This window comes from Physeter macrocephalus, chromosome 9 (assembly GCF_002837175.3).
Source record: "Physeter macrocephalus isolate SW-GA chromosome 9, ASM283717v5, whole genome shotgun sequence".
In the NCBI taxonomy this organism is placed as follows: Eukaryota; Metazoa; Chordata; class Mammalia; order Artiodactyla; family Physeteridae; genus Physeter; species Physeter macrocephalus.
Genome location: NC_041222.1, coordinates 11,224,095 through 11,244,038, shown reverse-complemented (window position 1 = coordinate 11,244,038; position 19,944 = coordinate 11,224,095). Strand labels below are relative to the sequence as shown.

General features: G+C 49.0%; 1 protein-coding gene across 1 annotated transcript; it reads left to right on the top strand.

Annotated features, from left to right (window-relative positions):
- The first annotated feature begins 2,321 nt into the window (after positions 1-2,321).
- Positions 2,322-18,210, top strand: COL27A1 (collagen type XXVII alpha 1 chain). The gene is made up of 12 exons (XM_028493599.1): positions 2,322-2,370; positions 2,879-2,941; positions 3,322-3,375; positions 3,518-3,553; positions 3,675-3,692; positions 3,925-3,960; positions 4,245-4,271; positions 6,991-7,056; positions 7,936-8,104; positions 9,137-9,246; positions 15,932-16,150; positions 17,202-18,210. Exons 1-12 carry the CDS (start codon positions 2,332-2,334, stop codon positions 17,346-17,348), a joined length of 984 nt encoding a protein of 327 aa, XP_028349400.1. The 5' UTR covers positions 2,322-2,331; the 3' UTR covers positions 17,349-18,210.
- The last annotated feature ends 1,734 nt before the right edge of the window (positions 18,211-19,944 follow it).

Below are 19,944 nucleotides of genomic sequence, written 5' to 3'. Positions count from 1 at the left end.
TCCGGAGCCTGTGCTCCACAACAGGAGAGGCCACAACAGTGGAAGGCCCGCGTACCGCAAAAAAAAAAAAAAAAGGGAAGACGTGAAACTTTTCATCTGTAGACAAAATTGTTGTCTATGTAGAAAACCCAATAGAATCTACAATAAAGCTACTAGAATAAAGGTGTTTTAGCAAGATAGCAGGATACCAGCTCAATATACTCAAATGACTTGTATATGCTAGCAAGAAGCAATCAGAATTTGAAATCTAAAGAGCAATACTATTTACAATAGCATAAAAATATGAAATACTTAGAGATACACATGACAGTAGGTGTATAAGACATGTACACTGAAAAACTATAAAGCATTGTTGAGATAAATTGAGGAAGATCTAAATAAATGGAGATATTTACTGTGTTTATTGGTCAAAAGACTCAATATTGTTAAGATGTCAATTTTCCTCAAGTTGGTCTATAGATTCAACACAATCCCAATCAAAATCCCATCAGGTTTTTCTTGTAGAAAATAACAAGCTGATTCTAAAATTCATTTGGAAATGCAAAAGACCTAGAAAAACCAAAACAACTTGGAAAAAGAAGAACAAAGTTGAAGGACTAACAGTAGTTGATTTCAAGACTTACAAAGCTACAGGAATCAAGAAGGTATGGTATTGCCATAAATATACTAATAGATCAAAGGAACAGAAAAAAGAGTCCAGAAATGTATTCATTCATATACAGACAACTGATCTTTGACATAGGTGCAAAAGTAATTCAGTGGATACAGAGTAGTGTTTTCCAGCAATGGCTCCAGAACAATTGGATACTTCATACTGTGTACAAAAATTAACTCAACATGGATCATACTCCTAAAAATAAAACCAAAAGGGCTAAAACTTCTACAAGAACGTGTAAAAGAAAATCTTTGAGACCTTGGGTTATAAAAAGATGTCTTAGAAATGACACCAAAAGCATGATGCATAAAAGAAAATCTGATAAATTGGACATCATTGAAATTTAAAACTTTTGCTTCTCAAAAGGACACTGTTAAGAGAATGAAAAGATAAGCCACATACTAGGAGAAAGTGCAAAGCATATGTCTCATAAAGGATTTATAGCCAGAATATATAAAGAACTCTCAAAACTCAAGAGTAAGAAAATAAGCAGCCCAGTTTTAAAAATTAGACAGAAGATTTGAGTAGACACTTCAAAGAAGCTATGCAGATGGCAAATAAGCACATGAAAAGATCAATATCATTAGTCGTTAGGCAAATGCTCATTATAACCACAATGAGATGCTACTGCACATCTTTGAATTTGAATGGAGAAAATTTTTAAAGACTGATCATACTGATCCTTGGCAAGGATGTGGAGCAATGGGAACTCTCACACTCTGCTAATAGGAATGTAAAATTGTACAACCACTTTGGAAAACAGTTGAGCAGTTTCTTTAAAAGTTAAGCAACATGGGCTTCCCTGGTGGTGCAGTGGTTGAGAATCCGCCTGCCAATGCAGAGGACACGATCCCTGGTCGGGGAAGATCCCACATGCCATGGAGCAACTAAACCCGTGCACCACAACTACTGAGCCCGCGCTCCACAACTACTGAAGCTGCGCGCCTAGAGCCCGTGCTCCACAACGAGAGAAGCCACCGCAGTGAGAAGCCTGCGCGCTGCAACGAAGAGTAGCCCCCGCTCGCTGCAACTAGAGAAAGCCCACACACAGCAACGAAGACCCAACACAGCCAAAAATAAATTTAAAAAAAAAAGTTAAGCAGCAACGAACCATATAACGCAGGCCTCTGGAATTGTACACCTTATCTGAATCTAGCACACTCCACAACATCTGTGTGACTTTGAGCAAGTTCCTGCCGTCTCTGAGTCTTTATTTCCTGGTCTGTGAATAGGCACATTGTGTCTCCCCAGGCTGATGGGGGAACACACATGCATGGTGGTGCATGCAAAGTGCCTGGCACATAGCAGGCCCTCCGTTTTTAGGGGTTACTTTGAGGGGCCCATTCCTCAATAGAGCCTTTGGGATGGGTTGGGAAGTCTACAGGTCCTTCCACTGTCTTCCTTGAAGACCTGGGACAGGAGATCCTGAGTGTTCTAGAGCATCCCCTGTGGAAGCCCTGAGCTGGCCTCCGCTTTCCCATTTGACAGAGGGCACAGGCTCCTGCCCGGCTGGAGTCCAGGCTGACCTAGTGTCTGGTTTGTGAGCCATTCACACTCATCTGATCGCTTTGAGGTGGAGTGGCTGATATCCCTGCAAGAAGGCAGGCCCAGGGGTCCTGCATGACAGGCCAGGCACCCTTCTCATCCTGTTCTCCCCACAGGGTGACTCTGGTGAGATGGGATTCCCAGGAATGGCTGGCCTCTTCGGACCCAAGGTACAGATTCCCATTCTACACTGTTCCTCTTGGGGTCCTATCCATCCACCTGCTTGTTCATTTATTCATTTATTCACTCAACAAATATTTCTTGAGCATTTGCAGCGTGGGCTGGAACACAGCCAGGGTCTAGCATGAATACCTGTGTCTCCCAGCACTCACATTCCAGCAGACCTGGGTTCTAAACCCAGCCCCACAATTCACCTGCTCTGTGCCTCAAGCAAGTTACTCAGTCTCTCCAAGCCTCAGTTTTCTCATCTATAAAATGGGTATAATAACAGCAAAGGGTTGTTACAATTAAGACCAGAGACCTACACCATTTAGCACCAAGCCAGCACTCTGGCACCTGCTGAATAATTGTGCACATTTGTTACTCTTCCTGGAGCCTCTCAGGTAAGGCGTTTCTTGACAGGGAGGGCAAAGGTTGGCCAGACCTCGGGTGGCAGAGCACTGGAGCCCTTGCCCAGTGGCCTCCCAGACACAGCAGCCCTTCCTCTGCCTTCCGCAGGGCCCCCCAGGAGACATCGGCTTCAAAGGCATCCAGGGCCCTCGGGGGCCTCCTGGCTTGATGGTGAGTCCTCTCACTGTCTATCCCAGCAGGGACAGTTATCCGAGGCCCAAGGCTAGCCAGCCATCAGCCGGGTGGCCGCCACTCCTCCTGCTCCTTCAGCACTGAGCCCCTCTGTCCACAGTCTTCACTCCTGTTTCCATACCTTTGCTCATGCCGTTCCTGCCAGCTGGGCTGCCATCCTTTCCCTGCTCCCCCCGTCCACTGGTGGCGCCCCCACAGGGCACATAGGACGGGCTCAGGAGACGCATGGCCTGGCCCCCTTGAGGAGGTCTCCCTTCCATCCCCTTGGGACACTCAGGCTGCCCTCTACCCTCCTGTCCCTGTGACTGTATTCCCCAGGCCCTGGGACAAGGACACACAAGCTTTTCTCTCTCCTTTAGGGGAAGGAAGGCATCATTGGGCCCCTAGGAATCCTGGGACCTTCAGGACGCCAGGTATGTGCAGGGGGCTGGCCAGGAAGACCGCTGGGGCAAGACTGTCTCTGTGACCCAGGGCCAGTCTGAGCCTCAGTTTCCCCATCTGGGAAGTGGGGCTTCCCCTCTGAGCCCCCTCTCACTGGGCCATGGTTTATTGCAGGGTCCGAAGGGCGACAAAGGCAGGCGAGGGGACTTGGTGAGTGGACGGGCTGGGGACAGTATGGCAGGGGGTGCGGCAGGGTTGGGCTGGGGCAGGGGGCGGGCATGGCTCAGCCCGGTCCTCTAACTCTTTCTCCCTGCTTCTGCCCCCCGTCTAGGGATTGCAAGGTCCGAGGGTGAGTGGGCTGGGGTATGAGGGCTGGGGGGACAGGAGAGTGGGAGGGATGGGCCCTCTGGGTTCCCCTGCCCACGACCAGGCATGTCCTTGGGCACGTTTTTCCCTGTGGGCCTCAATCTGTACCTGGGCCACCATCGTGCCCGGGTCTCAGGTCTGCTGGAGGAGGCCTGGGCTGGATGGGGGGATGAGAGGCCTTTGACCAGGGCCTCATCGTTCTCCTCTTCCTCCAGGGTCCTCCCGGTCCCAGAGGGCAGCCCGGCCCGCCGGTAGGTAGCTGTGTGCTCGGTACCCCTTGAACTGCAGGGCAGCGGGTGGGGTTCCTTCGAATGAGACCCAAGGCTGTGCTGGCAGCCTCCACAGGACTGGCCCTGACTTCACAGACCAGGCCAGGCCTCCGGGACAGAGTGGCACAGCCCTGGTAGGGCCAGCCAGGCAAAGACCAGCATGGTGGGTTCTCTCACGCCCCGACAGCCCCTCCCGTCTCCCGACAGCCCCCGGAACTGCAGCACCCGGTCCCCATCAGATACAGACCCAGCCTCTTCTTTTGCAGGGTCCTCCAGGGAGCCCTATTCACTTTGTAAGTTGGAGAACGTTCTCTGTTGCCTGCTTGGGGTAAGGCCTGGGGGGTGGTGTCGGGGGCAGGCGGCGGCAGTGGACCCCTCTCTGGCCAGGGTGGCCCTAAACTGCTCACGTCCTATTGTCGCTCCATACTGGGTCCTGGACCCTGAAGCAGCAGAAAGAGCCCTGGGCCGAGAGGCAGGATACCCACCTTTTAGTCAGAATGCACCCCTGACTATGAACCCAGGAAGACCTCCCACCGCTGGCTCCGGGGTCCTGTTGGTACAGTGTACAGATCCGCTGACAACTCTTTAAGGTTCTGGTACCGATTCCAACCTGTGTGTGTTGGGAAGGGGGGGTTCCCCGCACCAACAAGCGATGCTGGGGACACCAGCTGGGTGTCCTACAGTTCACCTCAATCCTGACACTCCCTGGAGTTAGCATCCGATTGCACAGGTTGAGGGCTCAGTCCTACAAGATTGCTGCTGGCTCCCCCATCCCCCAATCCCCATGTCCCTCACGCCCCTCCCCCCGCCGCCCCCCTTCAGATTTGCCAGTGGCAAATCCAGGTGTCACCTGTGCTTCTGGCCAACTGGCTGTAAACCAGAGGCTCCCACCGTGCCCTCCTCGGGTTCCGTTAATTTGCTAGAGCGGCTCACAGAACTCATGGAAACATTATACTTATTAGATTGCTGGTTTATTATAAAAGGCCGTCACTGAGAAACAGGCAGATGGAAGACGAGCATCGGGCAAGGCACGGGGAAGGGGCACGAGCGTCCCCGTTCTCCCCGAATCTCCGTGTGTTCACCAACCTGGAAGCCCTCTGAACCCAGTCCTTTTGGGATTTTATGCAGGCTTCGTTACACAGACATGAGTGATTAAACCATTGGCCACTGGTGATTGACTCAACTGCCAGCCCCCTCTCCCCTCCATGGAGACTGTGGGCCGTAACCGAAAGTTCCAACCCTCTGACCACACGGTTGGTTCCACCAGCCACCAGCCCCCATCCTTAGGTTACTTATGAGCAGTCCCAAAGTCACCTCATTAACATAGCAAAAGATACGTTATTCCAGGAGATTTCCAGGGCTTTTAGGAGCTCTGTGCCAGGAACGGGATTGAGGACCAAATATATATTTCTTATTATAAATCATAATATCACAGAGTCCTTCCAGCTCAGATTCTGAGTCCAGAGAGGGTCGGGCAAGCTTGCACGTCAGGCCCCTGTGTTCCTCCCTGGTGGGTACCCTGGCCTGTATGAAAGCATGGCCCCCTCGCAAGCCCTCTGACAATTCCGTCTCCATTTTACCGCGGTGATGATTGACGGTTAGAAGCAGGCCCTGACAGCGTTCCCGGGAGCGGCCAAGGGGAAGGACTGAATGGAGGAGGAGCCCTTGGGCCGTGAGCTGCTCGGAACCCCTGTTCACCCCTCTCTGCTGCTTGCTGTCCATCCGTCTGCCTCGTCCACAAAAATGGAATGACAGCCCTGGCCTCTCCCTCTACACCTTTCCTTCTTCATTCAGTAACGGAGTCAGCTAGGGGGAAGTGATCTAAGAAAAACCTTTTCTCTCTGAAAAAATGGGAAATGAGAGGGGTTTGAGGTTTTTTGAATAATAACTAATATATTCAGTGCTTGTTATATGCCAGACAGCATTAGAAGTGCTTTTCACATATTAACTCATTTATTCCTCTCAACGGTTCTGAGAGAGTTTTATTGTCATGCCCATTATCAGGATGAGACAACTGAGGCAAAGAGAGGTTAAGCAGCTTGCCCAGATTGTGCAGTTAGTAAGTAGCAAGGCTGGGATTTGAACTGGAGAAGCACCTCCAGAGTCCTGGCCCCAGACCCCAATCCTGCGCTTTACTCACTGTCAGATTCTCCCCCTCACTATTTTCATGGCAAGACCATGGCTATGTTTCTGGCAAGCCCAGTGCCAGGGATGGAGCTACAAGTGGATGTGAGACAATTACAGTGCAAGCCAAAGGGGAGACACGGGGACTGTGGGAATGTAGAGAAAGGGGTCCACACCCAGCCTGGGGGCAGAAACGTCAGGAAAGAGTTCCCATGGCAGCTGGCATCTATAGGATGAGTGTAGGGCAGGGTTTCTCAGCTGCAGCACTGTTGACATTTGGAACCAGGTGATTCTTTGCTATGAGTGATTGTCCTGCGCGTTGTAGGATGTTTAGCAGCATGCTGACCTCCACCCACTACGTGCCAGTAGCATCCCCTCCTCCAGTTGTGACAGCCTCTAAAGTCGAGATATTTGCCAAATGTCCACTGGGGGCAGCATCTCCCCTGGATGAGTACCACTGGAATAGTAAATGGAATATGGTGGAGGGAGGGAAGAGGAAATGGGAGCAGCATGTGCAAAGGCCCAGTGGTTAGATGGAGCATGGTACTTAGGAACTTAGTACAGTCGTGTGTCTGGTGCACGGAGCACATGTGGGAGAGAGAAGAGAGGCACGGCCAGAGCCCGCAGCACTCAGTCCAGGTCTTATAACCATGCTGAGGAGTTTGGACTTAATCCTGAGGGTGTTGGAGCACTATGGAAGTGCCTGGAGGAAGGGAGCGGAAGGGCCTGTTTGCAAGGCGAAGAAGGACAGAGTTCCACCGAAGGCATGCTGTTGGCCACGATCCCGCCGGGGAAGGTGGGGTGGGAGGGCTCTTGCTCAGACCCTGGAGCGCCCGCTTGGTGGGTGTGTGGGGACCAGGAGATACACCCTGTCTTCTCCCTGCACAGCAACAAGATGACCTTGGGGCAGCTTTCCAGACGTGGATGGACGCTAGTGGAGCACTGAGAGCAGAGGTACCACCAGGGGCCCTGCCCACATGGGGTCCCTTCCTGGGCGAAACGGAAATGATGGCCCATGTGTGGTCTGTGCCCTCCACGTGGCCCGCGCTGAGTGATTCATGGCCAGAGCAGGGGCCAGAAACAGGCCTGAGCCCTTTCTCTTTCCTCCAGAGCCCTTTCCTCCTGAGTCAGGAAAAGATGCTCACCTGGGTCCAGAGCCCACAGCAGCTTCCGTGGTTCAGTCCCACAACACGCCAGGAGCAGGAAGCTCATTGTCAGTCCACAGGCTCTGCTAAGACCCTGGCCGGTGATCAAGTCAGCCCCAGGATATGAGGCTGAGCAGGGCCTCAGGTGTCCTCTAGTCAAGCCCTGTCAGGAGTGCCCTTTGCTGCTTTGCTTCCTTCCCACGATGGGGAACTCACTGCCTCCCAGCTCAGACCTTCAGACGTTTCCATTTGTGCCCTGAGCAGGATGCTGGGGAGAGGTGATGCGAGGTGACTCTCTCAGGGCTCCTGATCCAGGGGGAAAGGCAGATGGAAAGGCCCGTTATCTTCCTTCTGTTCTGGGGGTCAGTGGAAAGTCCTTCACCAACCCCTTCCCGAGGTATTCGGGACCACTCCCTGACTCCTCACTCACGGGGACCTTCCTGTTCCGCACAGGAACCAGGCTGACCCTCTCCTCCTCTCAAGCCTCCAGGCCCTCCTGGCAGACCTGCCCCCACCCGTCCCTGGTCCCCAGTTTTTTTATTTGTTAAGTGGAGGGAGACCCACGTGTCCCCCCTGCTGGGAACTCGGATGTCTCCTCAGTGGCAAGAACTTGGGGCTGTGGAGGCTCGGACCTCCAGCCAGGCCAGGACCTCAAGAGGCCGATGGCCACCCTCTCTCCCCACGACAGGGTTACAGCCATCCGGACCGGCTGGTGCTGGACCAGGGAGGGGAGATCTTTAAAACCTTACACTACCTCAGCAACCTCATCCAGAGCATTAAGACGCCCCTGGGCACCAAAGAGAATCCCGCCCGGGTCTGCCGGGACCTCATGGACTGTGAACGGAAGATGGTGGATGGTACGAGGGCCTGCGGGGTCTCAAGCGAGGGCCTCCTGCCCCAGGGGTGGGGCAGGGGGTTCCTGGAGCAGCTGGGGGGATGGTGCGTTAGAGTCTCCACTCCACTGGGCCAAGTTTCTGTCCTCGGGGAGGCAGTCATTTATTCACTCAACAGACAGTCACGGAGCCCCACGATGTGCCAAGGGCTTGTGCTTCCTGGTGTGTGGGGATATAGTGGGAAACACAGAGGAGGGGTCCCACCCTTCCAGAGCCCACAGATCCGCAAGCTGTCCCATTTCCGTGCAATGGGACAAGAGCTGTGGCAGAAAAGGCCCCCCGGGCCAGGAGGGGACCCCATCATAGCTTCCCTGCAGAGCCAGGATTCCCCCTTTCTGTCCGCACCTCATCCGAGTCTCTTCTCTCTCTGTGAGCTGATGTGGTGCCGTTGAAGGACCACAGTTTTGGAGGCAGAGACCGGAGTTCAAAGGTCAGCCCTGCCTCTGACCAGCTCTGTGAGCTGGGCAAGCCACCCTTCTCTCTGCTGAGCAAGAAGGTGGACGAGTGGCCGGCTGTCCTACTCTTTCAGCTCTGGGGCCTTTGGCTCCCTTGGAAGCCCAAAGGGGAAACCAGGTGCCAGCAGAAGTGCCTGGTTGATGGAGTAGAAGCCCTGACTCCCACCAAGCTCTAGGAGGATCACTAGCCTTGGCGGCGAAACCATTCAATTAAACGATCCCTAAATCCCTTGGGCAAGTGACTCAGCCTCTCTCAGCCTCAGTTGTCCCCTCTGTAAAATGGACGCTACCCAATAGCGACATAGGCAAGGGCTCCACCACGTGGCCTCTCCGGGGACTCTGCCAGCTGTGAGCTCTACCCAGAGGGTTTCCTTCCATCTCTGCGGCTCATAGAATCCCTTTTCTGCTCATCCTCCCCGACTTCATGTCCAACTGGGGCTCAGCGGGTCACAGGGTGTGGGGTCCACCTGCAGAACCAAGCCCCGGGTTCCTCCCCACATATATATATATATATACCACCCCCATCCCACGCTGCCTGCAGGTACCTACTGGGTGGATCCAAACCTTGGCTGCTCGTCCGACACCATCGAAGTCTCCTGCAACTTCACACATGGTGGACAGACGTGTCTCAAGCCCATCACGGCCTCCAAGGTACCCATCTGCTCCCCAGCCCCCACTGGATGGCCCTCTCTACACCTCCCTGCCCCCTGCCCTGGACCACAGCCCACCCAGGTTTGGGACTGAGCCTTGACTATCTTGCTACATGGCCTTGAGAAAGTCATCTCCTCTTTCTGAATCCCAGTTCCTCATCTGTACATTGGGGATGAATTGTTCAAAATCCATGGTTTCCAAACCCTTCTGAGTTGTGTGATGCTAATGGTTCTCTCTTCAAATAGAACTTTCTGCCTAATATCTAAAATGGCGGAGTTAGCCAAGCTGGCCTGGCTTGGACAGCCATGACCATCAGCACAAAATAAATCAGTGTGATGCTCACCTGGGATATGTGTTCCGGGGTTGTATATGCAAATATGTAACTCACGTTTGGTGCCCGCTTACCATGTGCCAGTCTCTGGGCTGAGAATTTTCTCTGTACCGTCACCCCCATTTCTATTAATGATAACGATAGAAAAACTAATTTGTTTGCAAATTAAGTCTAGTTTCAATAAATGTGATTATTTACATAAGTACAGCAAGAAGAGTGATTGACAACATAGGCTCTTTGCTGCTTTGCTGGAACCTTTCATAACAAGTTTCAGATTGAACTTTTAAGAGCCTCTCCAGGCCAGGAAGCCAAGCCAAGAACTTACCATCAGACTTTGCCTGGAATACCTATAGATTTGGGTGAATTTCTCTCTTCTTAAAGTCCTCAAAATATCCTGAGATTCCTGTATCTGCCAGGAAGTGACCTTCCTTACTCACCTGGTAAGGCTGCTGGGAACCCTGTAATCAAGGTAACAGGCTGATTTTTCTAAGGGGCTTTATTGGCTCCATAAAGTCAACCTTAGTTCCTTAAGTGATCTGGTCATATCTGAGTCTGTTTATGTCTCTCTCAAATATGACATTCCATTCATAGCCTTGGTGATAACCAGTATGTCCAGTTGTGTCCTGTTACAAGGAGAATAGATTCTCACTGAACTTATGCAAATAATTATACTGCCATGAGAATACTCACCAAGAGCTTCTGAATTCTAGAAGGATCAGCAATTGTTTCATCTTTGTTCACAAAGGTGTACTTCACCAAATGGCTGTAATTCATTGATAGCTAAGAGAAATGTTTTCCTTAAATGTGGAAACAGATTAAAGAACTGCCAACGTTTCAAAAAAAGTCATAAAAAGTTATAATCATCCTCATCAGTTCATTCAGTCCTACGTAATTGATCCTTGATCTTGATCTTTTGTTAGAAGTTTCATGAATCCAGTTTTTCCTTAGAGTTCTATAAATTCTTACCCATTCAATGGTATGATTTAAAAGTTATCAGAAAAAAAAAATTAAATAAATAAATTAAATAAATAATAAAAAATTTTTAAAAATAAAAGTTATCAGAAACCTGTACTTGTCAGAGTCCTTCATGAATCTCCTTGAAGGTGAAGCACTTTTGCAAAGGCATCGGGGTAAAACAATAATTATAAATGATAAAAGACTGGCAAAACAATGACATTTTAAAATGCCTATGGTTAAAGATCTGATGGGAGTTCATTATGATGCAGTTGACAAGGAAATTTGGTTATTTCTGTGACACACAACATTTTAAGATGATAGCTGGAGTTATAGATGGATAACATAACATATCAGACTTTTAGGAATTTCATTTTATTTCTGGAACACCATATTAATAACATATACCCGTTCAAGGATATCCATAAAGAAGGTGTATTTCTTTTTTTTTAATACATATAAATTTATTTATTTATTTTTGGCTGTGTTGGGTCTTCGTTTCTGTGCGAGGGCTTTCTCTAGTTGTGGCGAGTGGGGGCCACCCTTCATCGTGGTGCGCGGGCCTCTCACTGTCACGGCCTCTCTTGTTGTGGAGCACAGGCTCCAGACGCGCAGGCTCAGTAGTTGTGGCTCACGGGCCCAGTTGCTCCGCGGCATGTGGGATCTTCCCAGACCAGGGCTCGAACCCGTGTCCCCTGCATTGGCAGGCAGATTCTCAACCACTGCCCCACCAGGGAAGCCCAAGAAGGTGTATTTCTTTGACAATGTTTCCCATGTGATTTAACATATCAAATAAGCCTAATTAGTTTAATGTTTCTCTTTTTATAAGGAAAGAGATAGATCTTTTGAGATGTTCCAACGATCCTCTGGAAAACCCCAGTTACTTCCAAGTCAAAAAGTCTTCGTTTAGAACTTGATTTTGGGAAGTCTGTCAAAAATATCAAAGGTTTTGGACGCTTGACTAAATAGAATCACAGAACATTATGAAAAAATGCTTAATTATCTACTTAGCCAAAGTGACAAAAGATTTTAAAAGCAAATACAGATGGTTACATAGTTGTGAGAAAACTTAGTTCTTTTGATATTGAGAAGACTGTGTCTTCTAGGTAACTATAAAGACCTCATTAAGGCAACATGAAGCACAGGAAATTGTTTTGATAAAACACAAAATCTTTGCTTTCTAGCCAGATTACTTAAAAGGTAAAGAAAAACTTTTCATAATCTCTTAACAGGAGCAGACCAATACTCCAAGAGAACTTTGTCGTTATAGCAGATGAAGAAAATTACATAAGTACATTATTGATATTAAAGCTTATTTTTTTAAAAAAAACTCTTATAATAACAGTCCAATTTTAGCCAACTTGACCACACAAGGTAAAATTCTTTTTCTCTCTCCTGACAATATGCTTAAACTACCCACAAAATCTTCATTAGACAGGTGACAAAGTCAGCCATCATCCCAAGCTAATTTTCTTTTGTAATAGAGATAACATGGATTTATTAGACTAGTAAACCCTGGAAAAGTTGTTTATATGCAGTATATTTAATGCTGATAGCTATGAAGACATAACCTATTTTAATTAAAACAAACTTAGACTGGCTTTTATTTACCAAAAATTATCCCAGATCATATGAACTTGAAAAACATTTGGATTAGTTTCTATATTTCTGAGTTTTAGGAATACCTAATTCATAAGTGCTTATTTTTAAGCCAGTTAAACAGAGCTCTTTTACAAATTAATTTTGGCAATACCATTCAGAGGTAGAGAGAAAGAAAAAAAAAAATCACATATACATCCAGAGACTTACATAAACACACAGAGACACTGAGATGCTATAGCTTCCACTCCAAAATTTTAGCCATGAATCAGGTACAACAATATAAAACTTACTAGTTTATAACTAACATTTGACTCCAAATTGTGTCTGACAGGCAGAACAAAGTTACCTGCTCCAGTGGCTAATGCTTTTTACTAGTATTTGTGGAGATGACTTTTAAGATGTGTATTTGTTCTTGACAAGTAATATTAAGGAGGCTGTGGACTAGATTTTGAGTAAGAGAGCTTTTATAGCAGTTTGTATTTTAAGAGGCCTCTTCCCCCTCATTTTATTTCTTCAGCCTCAGGCAATTGTGGGTAGAGTTTTAGTTACCTCCTGGGGTGTTTCCATTTCAAAGATTTAATCTTCAAGGGACAGAGAAAAAAAATGTAAATTTTCTTCCAGGAGTTTTAGTGCCTTTTGTATGGTTTTGGCAGTTCCAATAAAATGTTGTAGTACCACCCTATAATTAGGGGAGTGTGCTATAAAAATAATTCTCTGCCCATCAGCAGGACTAGCATCTTGGCAGTCATGGTAACAACAACAAAATAATAATAATAATAATTCTTTGGGTCAAATGGGGCCTCTTCAGAGTTGAAAATGAAGAGGGGTCATTTGGATCACCACAACCATGGAAATGGTAAACCCACTGGACCATGTCGACTTTGCGCAGCAGGAGATGGGCCTCATCTTAATGTTTTCCATTCACTGTGAGCCTTAGCAGTGATCACTGTGATGGAAGGATGCAACCATGCCAGGAATAAACATCCAGAAAGAGTAAGGGCCCTGGTAGAATATCAGTGGCTCTAGGGGCCTTTGCCTTCCCTGATCCCTTTTCCTCATCCTAGATGCCTGGATAACCCCATCAACATTTCCCCTGGCAGCAGGGCCGCCTTATAAGGTGTGTTTCTTAGTTCTGCCGAGGGGAAAGCCGAGGGGGCTGAGGAAACAAGTATATATCCTGGATGGACCTTTAAAAAAATTATGGATTTTAGGGTCTTAAGAGGTATTGGCCAGTTGTTGAATTTTGGCAGCCTTGAGTAACAATTGAGAGCCTGTAACAAACCAACAAAAATCCCAAAGTAGCCAATTAGTTCCTCTCTCTCCTTCCTGCTACATAAAATATTTAAGAAAAATTTGAATTTCATTTAAGGTATAGTTTTTTATCTCAGTTTCTACTTCCTGATTTTCTCCTGTTATCTTAAACTGACGTGTTGTTACTGAAAATTTTGGATGGTATCACTGTGAACTGTCTTCATAGCTCGCTGCTTTCCTTCCCAGGGTGTTCCAAGAGACCTCTCTGGGACTGAGGTCTGCTTCCACTAGCATGATATGCACGGGGTCTTTGGGAGAAGCCCTTAGGCCTCTAGTGTCATACCAGAGCCTTGGCATGTTGGTATACCCCCAGGATGCTTCCATGGGGTTTTGCATTTATCAAGGAGCTGGTGCACCTCCGCAGGGTTCTTAGGAGGTGCTGGCATCGGATTTTTAGGCCATTTATATTTGCCCAATATTTTTTTTTTAACACCTTTCTTTTTTTATTTTTGCGATACGCGGGCCTCTCACCGCCGTGGCCTCTCCTGTCGCGGAGCACAGGCTCCGGACGCGCAGGCCCAGCGGCCAAGGCTCACGGGCCCAGCCGCTCCGCGACACGCGGGATCCTCCCGGACCGGGGCACGAACCCGTGCCCCCCCGCATCGGCAGGCGGACTCCCAACCACTGCGCCACCAGGGAAGCCCTTTTAACATCTTTATTGGAGTATAATTGCTTTACAATGGTGTGTTAGTTTCTGCTGTATAACAAACCGAATCATATACCCCATATCTCCTCCCTCTTGCGTCACCCTCCCACCCTCCCTATCCCACCCCTCTAGGTGGTCACTGCCCATTAATTTTTTTAGTAACATCACACCAGGGAGGGACCCATAATATCCCATTGGGTCAGGGATGAAGAATGACAGTAATGAGTGAAGTTTTGACACAGAAACCATAGATCTCTGTTGTGTTTTCCTTCTGGAGGTCCACTGGTTTCCAGCTGCAAGGCTATTTCACTCTTCTGGATTATGACACGTGGTCCAGGCACAACCGCCAACTCAGTGGTCATAGGTGGAGGTCTCCTATCCTCCTCACCTACAGGAATATTTCCCTCGTGCCTTCAGCCGAGAACCTTTCCTTGGGCAGTGACTTAGCCTTGTGGTCCAGTTCACTTTCCTTAACTCTTCCCTTGAGGCACGGAGGACCCTTACGCACATTAATAGTCAACTAAGGCCTTTATAATTAGTGGTCTCAGTGGCTAGTTAGAGCCTATGGCCTTGATCACACTGCTCTGGGGAGATCATTGGATTATCATGGCAGCCGTGACTTTTTGGATTGGATACCATAGCAGTATGCAAAAGCACTTAGCAGTGAGACAGACCCCCAGCAAGCAGTGCTCCTTCCCCAGATGGTGATACCCACCTGAGTTAGGTGGTTAGTAAGCAAGTTGCAGGTAAAGGGCATCCCATCCATTGACTGCAAGGGCGGTGGTGCAGTCCTGCCAGCTACACGAATCATTGTGTGCTGGTCTCAGCCTATAAATAACCAGTGTTGTGGCTGGACCAGCCCTTGCAGTTCTTATTACAATTGCAAGATGCCTTTCAGCAATAATCATCAGGAAACTTTGCAAAACTAAAGTTTTATTATTTACAGGACCTGGAAATTGCACAGCCCACCTGGGGCCACACTGCAAGGTCATGGGGAGAGAGAGAGAGTGCGTGGGCCTGGGGTTCTGCTTTTATTGGGGTGGGGGGCTTGTTAGGGTTTTGCAGGCTCATTCTTTAGTGGTGAATTTAAAATATAAGGGCCAGAATTTAAAGCATGGGGAGAGAAAAAACAAGTAGCCCAAATGGTCGGTTATTGAAATCAATCCAGAGCTCTAAAACAAAGGAGCCTCAGTGCCTGGAGGTGGCCTGGCTCTTTATCTAGTCCTGTGGCTGGCAAGGTATTTATTTGAGATAGTCTGTCTTTGAAGTGGATGCCTCTTTGAATGGATGCCTCAGCAATCAAAGCTTAAGTCAGGCACTTGCACCACAGAAAAAGAGAAAAGCCAACTGTCAGGACTTAACTGTACAACCACTTAAGCCTGAAACCCTGTCCTATTGTTTGTTGTCAGGTCTGCCTTTTCCAGCTGCCTCACCCTACCCACCTGCAGCTTGGGACTTAGAAACATGGGGAAGGGACTTCTCATTTCCTCTGCCCTCTAAGAGCCTCTCACCCTTGGGCAAGATCCTCTTCCTCTGTGAGCCTCGGTATCCCAGCTCAGCTCCAGAGACCCCTCCCATACGGTGCATTAGGACCCTCGCATTTCTGGCTGGAATCAGGCAGACCTCAGTTCTTTCCCTTCCTTGTTACTCCTTGGCTGTGGGACTGGCTCACACAGACCTCAGTTTTTCTGTCTTTCGAGTGAGTACAGCTCTGGGAGCATGGCTGGAAATTGCTTACCAGGAAAGGGCTTATCCCTGGACCTTCCAGAGGAAGGTAAGGAATTCTAAGAGCTGTGGGCAGCCCAGCCCTACCCTGCCTCACTGCTGTATCTCCTCCACAGGTGGAGTTTGCCATTAGCCGGGTCCAGATGAATTTTCTGCACCTGCTAAGCTCTGAGGTGACACAGCAAATCACCATCCACTGCCTTAACATGACCGTGTGGCAGGAGGGCACCAGGCAGACCCCAGCTAAGCAGGCTGTGCGCTTCCGGGCCTGGAACGGGCAGATCTTTGAAGCCGGGGGTCAGTTCAGGCCGGAAGTGTCAATGGATGGCTGCAAGGTAAGTCTTGGGGCCCCTTACAGGCCCGTCATGCATAGACAGGTAGAAAAACGTGTTCTTTTTCTTTTTTTTTTTTTTTTTTTCTTTTTTGCCGTACGCGGGCCTCTCACTGTTGTGGCCTCTCCCGTTGCGGAGCACAGGCTCCGGACGCGCAGGCTCGGCGGCCATGGCTCACGGGCCCAGCCGCTCCACGGCATGTGGGATCTTCCCGGACCGGGGCACAAACCCGTGTCCCCTGCATCCGCAGGCGGATTCTCAACCACTGCGCCACCAGGGAAGCCCCGTGTTCTTATACAGTAACAATTTTATACTATAGTATATTAGTATGATACATATAATGTTTATCTTTGAGTTTTATAAAATTGCTTTTTTTCACTTTTCTCCCTGGGAAACTTCTGAGGGAAGGTCTGGGCTGGTAAAAATTCTACCAGCTGGTAGATGCTGTGCTTATTCACAAGGCTGCTTATAGAAGGATATATCTCTACTCTTCTCTCTGCCCCTGCCCTGCCAGGCTAATTTCTTCTCTTAACATTCTGGTTGTCTTCAGAGGCCTAAAACAGGGTGGGTTGTAGGGCAAGAGGGAGACAGAAAGTCATCCAAAAAACCAGTTTCACAAAATTAGACAAAACCAGTAAGGCACAGTGTTACTGAGGATGAGGGGAAACCAACACTCTCACACAAAGCTATTTGGAAAAATTAAAACGAAATTGGTAGAGGCTTTCAGAACAGCAGCTACATGTATATTTCCAATATATATCCAAAGCCTTACAAATGTCCCTATCCTTGGATCCGGCAAATCTTGCTTCTAGAATTTGTTCTAGGGAAATAATTAAGAATGTGCACAAAAGTTTAGCTACAGTGATACTCATGACCGCTTTTCTTTTAAGAATCAAAATAGCAGAAGCAATCTAAATGGACAAATACAGGTCACTGAAACAGTGAAATGCCACGTGGACATTAAAAATTGTGAAGAAAGACGAGGGGGAAATGCACTTGATATATGATGAGGACTACGATGGATGTACATGTCCCCTTTCCCCTCTACCCGCAGGTCCAGGATGGCCGCTGGCATCAGACCCTCTTCACCTTCCGGACCCAGGACCCCCAGCAGCTGCCCATTGTCAGCGTGGACAACCTCCCTCCTGCCTCATCAGGGAAGCAGTACCGCCTCGAAGTTGGACCTGCGTGCTTCCTCTGACCTCTGACCTCCTGGCTCCTCTCGGCCTCGTGGGGGAGGGAAGAGGAGGAGGAGGCGGCAAAGGGAGGGTACCTAGGGGCAGGTGGGCCCCTAGGAGAGGCAGCTCACCTGCCCAAGGATCCTTGAGCAGACCCCAGCTGTTGTCTGCCCAGTAGAAGAGGCTGAGGGGTAGCAGGGCACGGGGTATCCTTGGGAACGACTGATCCCAGCTCAGCCCCAAAGACCAACCAAAGAGCCAGCCAGAGCAAGCTGGGCCCGCAACCCGCCTGAGCCCCGTGGCCTGTCTCCCAGCTCTGCGGCCACCCCCTTCCATGCCCAGCTTCCTTCCCAAAGAGCCCCACGTTCCAGCCAGCTTGAGGGAAGGGGGCATCTCGTCAGCTGGTCCCTGCCAGGGAGCTTTGATGTGCAATATTAGAGAGGAGACGTGAAAAAAGGAGAAAAGGAAAGAAAGAAGTATATATATTTTATTTAAACAAACACAAAGAAGGTGCGTTACTATTTTTTTTTTCACCTGGGAAAGAGGTGAGAAGGTGAGAGAGAGCAGCCAGGGGGTGGGAAGTGATGGATGCCTAGAGGGAGAGGTGAGATCCTCGGGGCTGGGGGTGCCCACGTCTGCTACCTCCCACTGTGAAATCGCTGGTGCTCACAATTGTCTCGTAGTGTATGTGATTTTTTTAAGGAAAAAAAACCCTATTTAAGATTCTGAAGGTGCTACCAGTTTTGCTACAGACTTTGAAGAAACATTTGGATGTAGGGTATCATCCACGTTTTTCTCTCTCCTCCAAATGACAAAGTTTGGGGAATTTAAAAAATTTTCCTAGCATCACCCTTGTGCTCATTGCATAATCTGTTAAGGAGGGGGCGGGGGGGGGGGATGAAGGTAAAAGGAAAAAAAAACAAAAAGCAAAGGGGGGGGGGGGGGGGGGGGGGGGGGGGGAAAGAAGGTAAAAGGAAAAAAAAACAAAAAGCAAAGCAAAAAAACAAAACCAAAAAACAACCAGAAACTGAAGTAGAAAAGATTTACCTTTTAACTTATGGACTTTGAAACGTTTGTCCTCTTAAGGCAGGGGGAGGCCTGAGGATGAAGGATTTTAGTTTGGGCTTTCTTGGTCCTGGAGGGAAGTTAGGCTTGTCTTGGAGGGTATGATCTAGACTGGAGAGTCCTGACCTTGCAGCTTTGACCTTGAAGAAATCAGTTAGGAGAACGGCACTGGGTCAGGGCTGGCCTTGGAGGTGGCGTGTAAATATGGACCCATCTCATGATGAAGCCACAGACCATCCCCTAAGGTCCTCCCTTCCTGGAGCTTGTCCTTCCAAGATGCAGTCATCACTCTTGCTTTTGCATCGTCATTCAGTTCTGTAGAAACCCAGCGGCATTAGCTCCAAGTATAAATGTGGGCTGAGGAGAAAGGCTTATTACGGGAATCTCCGAGTTCAGCGTGGCAGGGCTCTTCAGGGTAATCTGAATTGTCCTGCCTCAGCGAACCAGTCAGCGTCCAGGCTGGATTTTGAGGTCATTGTAACTATGGAATTATTTTTGTAGAAGGGGAAAGTTTATGTGAAAGTCTATTTGTGTCTTTTTTTTTTCTAAAGTGTCTCTTTGGGGATTGGATTCGATTTTCACCATTTAATACCTCACTCTGGCCCACCCTCCCCTCCCCCACACTTCCTGTCTCCCTCCCCCACCCCGCCCGCCTGCACGCTCCCTGGAAGTGTGTTTTCGTAGCAGCTTGGGCCTCATCTCAGCGCTCGGTCTCCCCAGCCACCAGCCTCCACCTGGCCTCTGTCCTGGCGTCTGTCTTGTTCTTGGGTTTCTCTGCTGTCCTTGTTCATGTCTCTGTCCACGTGTCAATGTGTTAAAACCCAAGTGGGTTCCGTTTCTCCTTTTCCCTTCTGGATTTTTAATAAATATTTAAAACTGAGGCAATGGAATGACACATCTGTGGCCGTGTGCTTCTTTGAAAAGGCCGGAGGGAAGTTTCTGGCAGGGCTGAGGGGGTCAGGGGAAGGGGCTTAGAGGATGCCCTGTTTACGCTGCTCCCCCCAAAGGAGGGGAGAGGGAGAGATACAACGCCTTGTGGGGGGGGCCCTAAAAGTGAGGGAGTGGGTCCCGTGGGGTCCCATTGGCCGCTGTCCACAAACCTGGTGGCTTAAAACATCAGAAGGGCCTTCTCTCCCAGTTCTGGAGGCTGGAAGCGTGCTGTAGACTAGAAATCCAAGTGTTGGCAGGGCCACGATCCCTCCAATGCCTCTAGGAGAGGTTCCTTACTCTGTCCCGAGGCGCCAGGCGGTCCCTGGCTAGCAGGGCAGCACCTCAGTCTCGGCCACCGTAGTCACGTGACGCTCTCCCTGTGTGTCTCTAATCCCATCTATTTTTAAGGACACCAGTCATATTGGATGAGGGCCCACCCTAATGACCTCATCTTAACTTGATTACATCTGCAGAGACCCTATTTCCAAATAAGGCTGCCTTCACAGGTAATGGGGAAGCATATCTTTTGGGGGGACACAATTCAACCAATAACACACAGGGAGGAGGTATACTGAGGTTAACACGAGACCCTCTTTTTTTTTAACGTGCTAAAATACACATAAC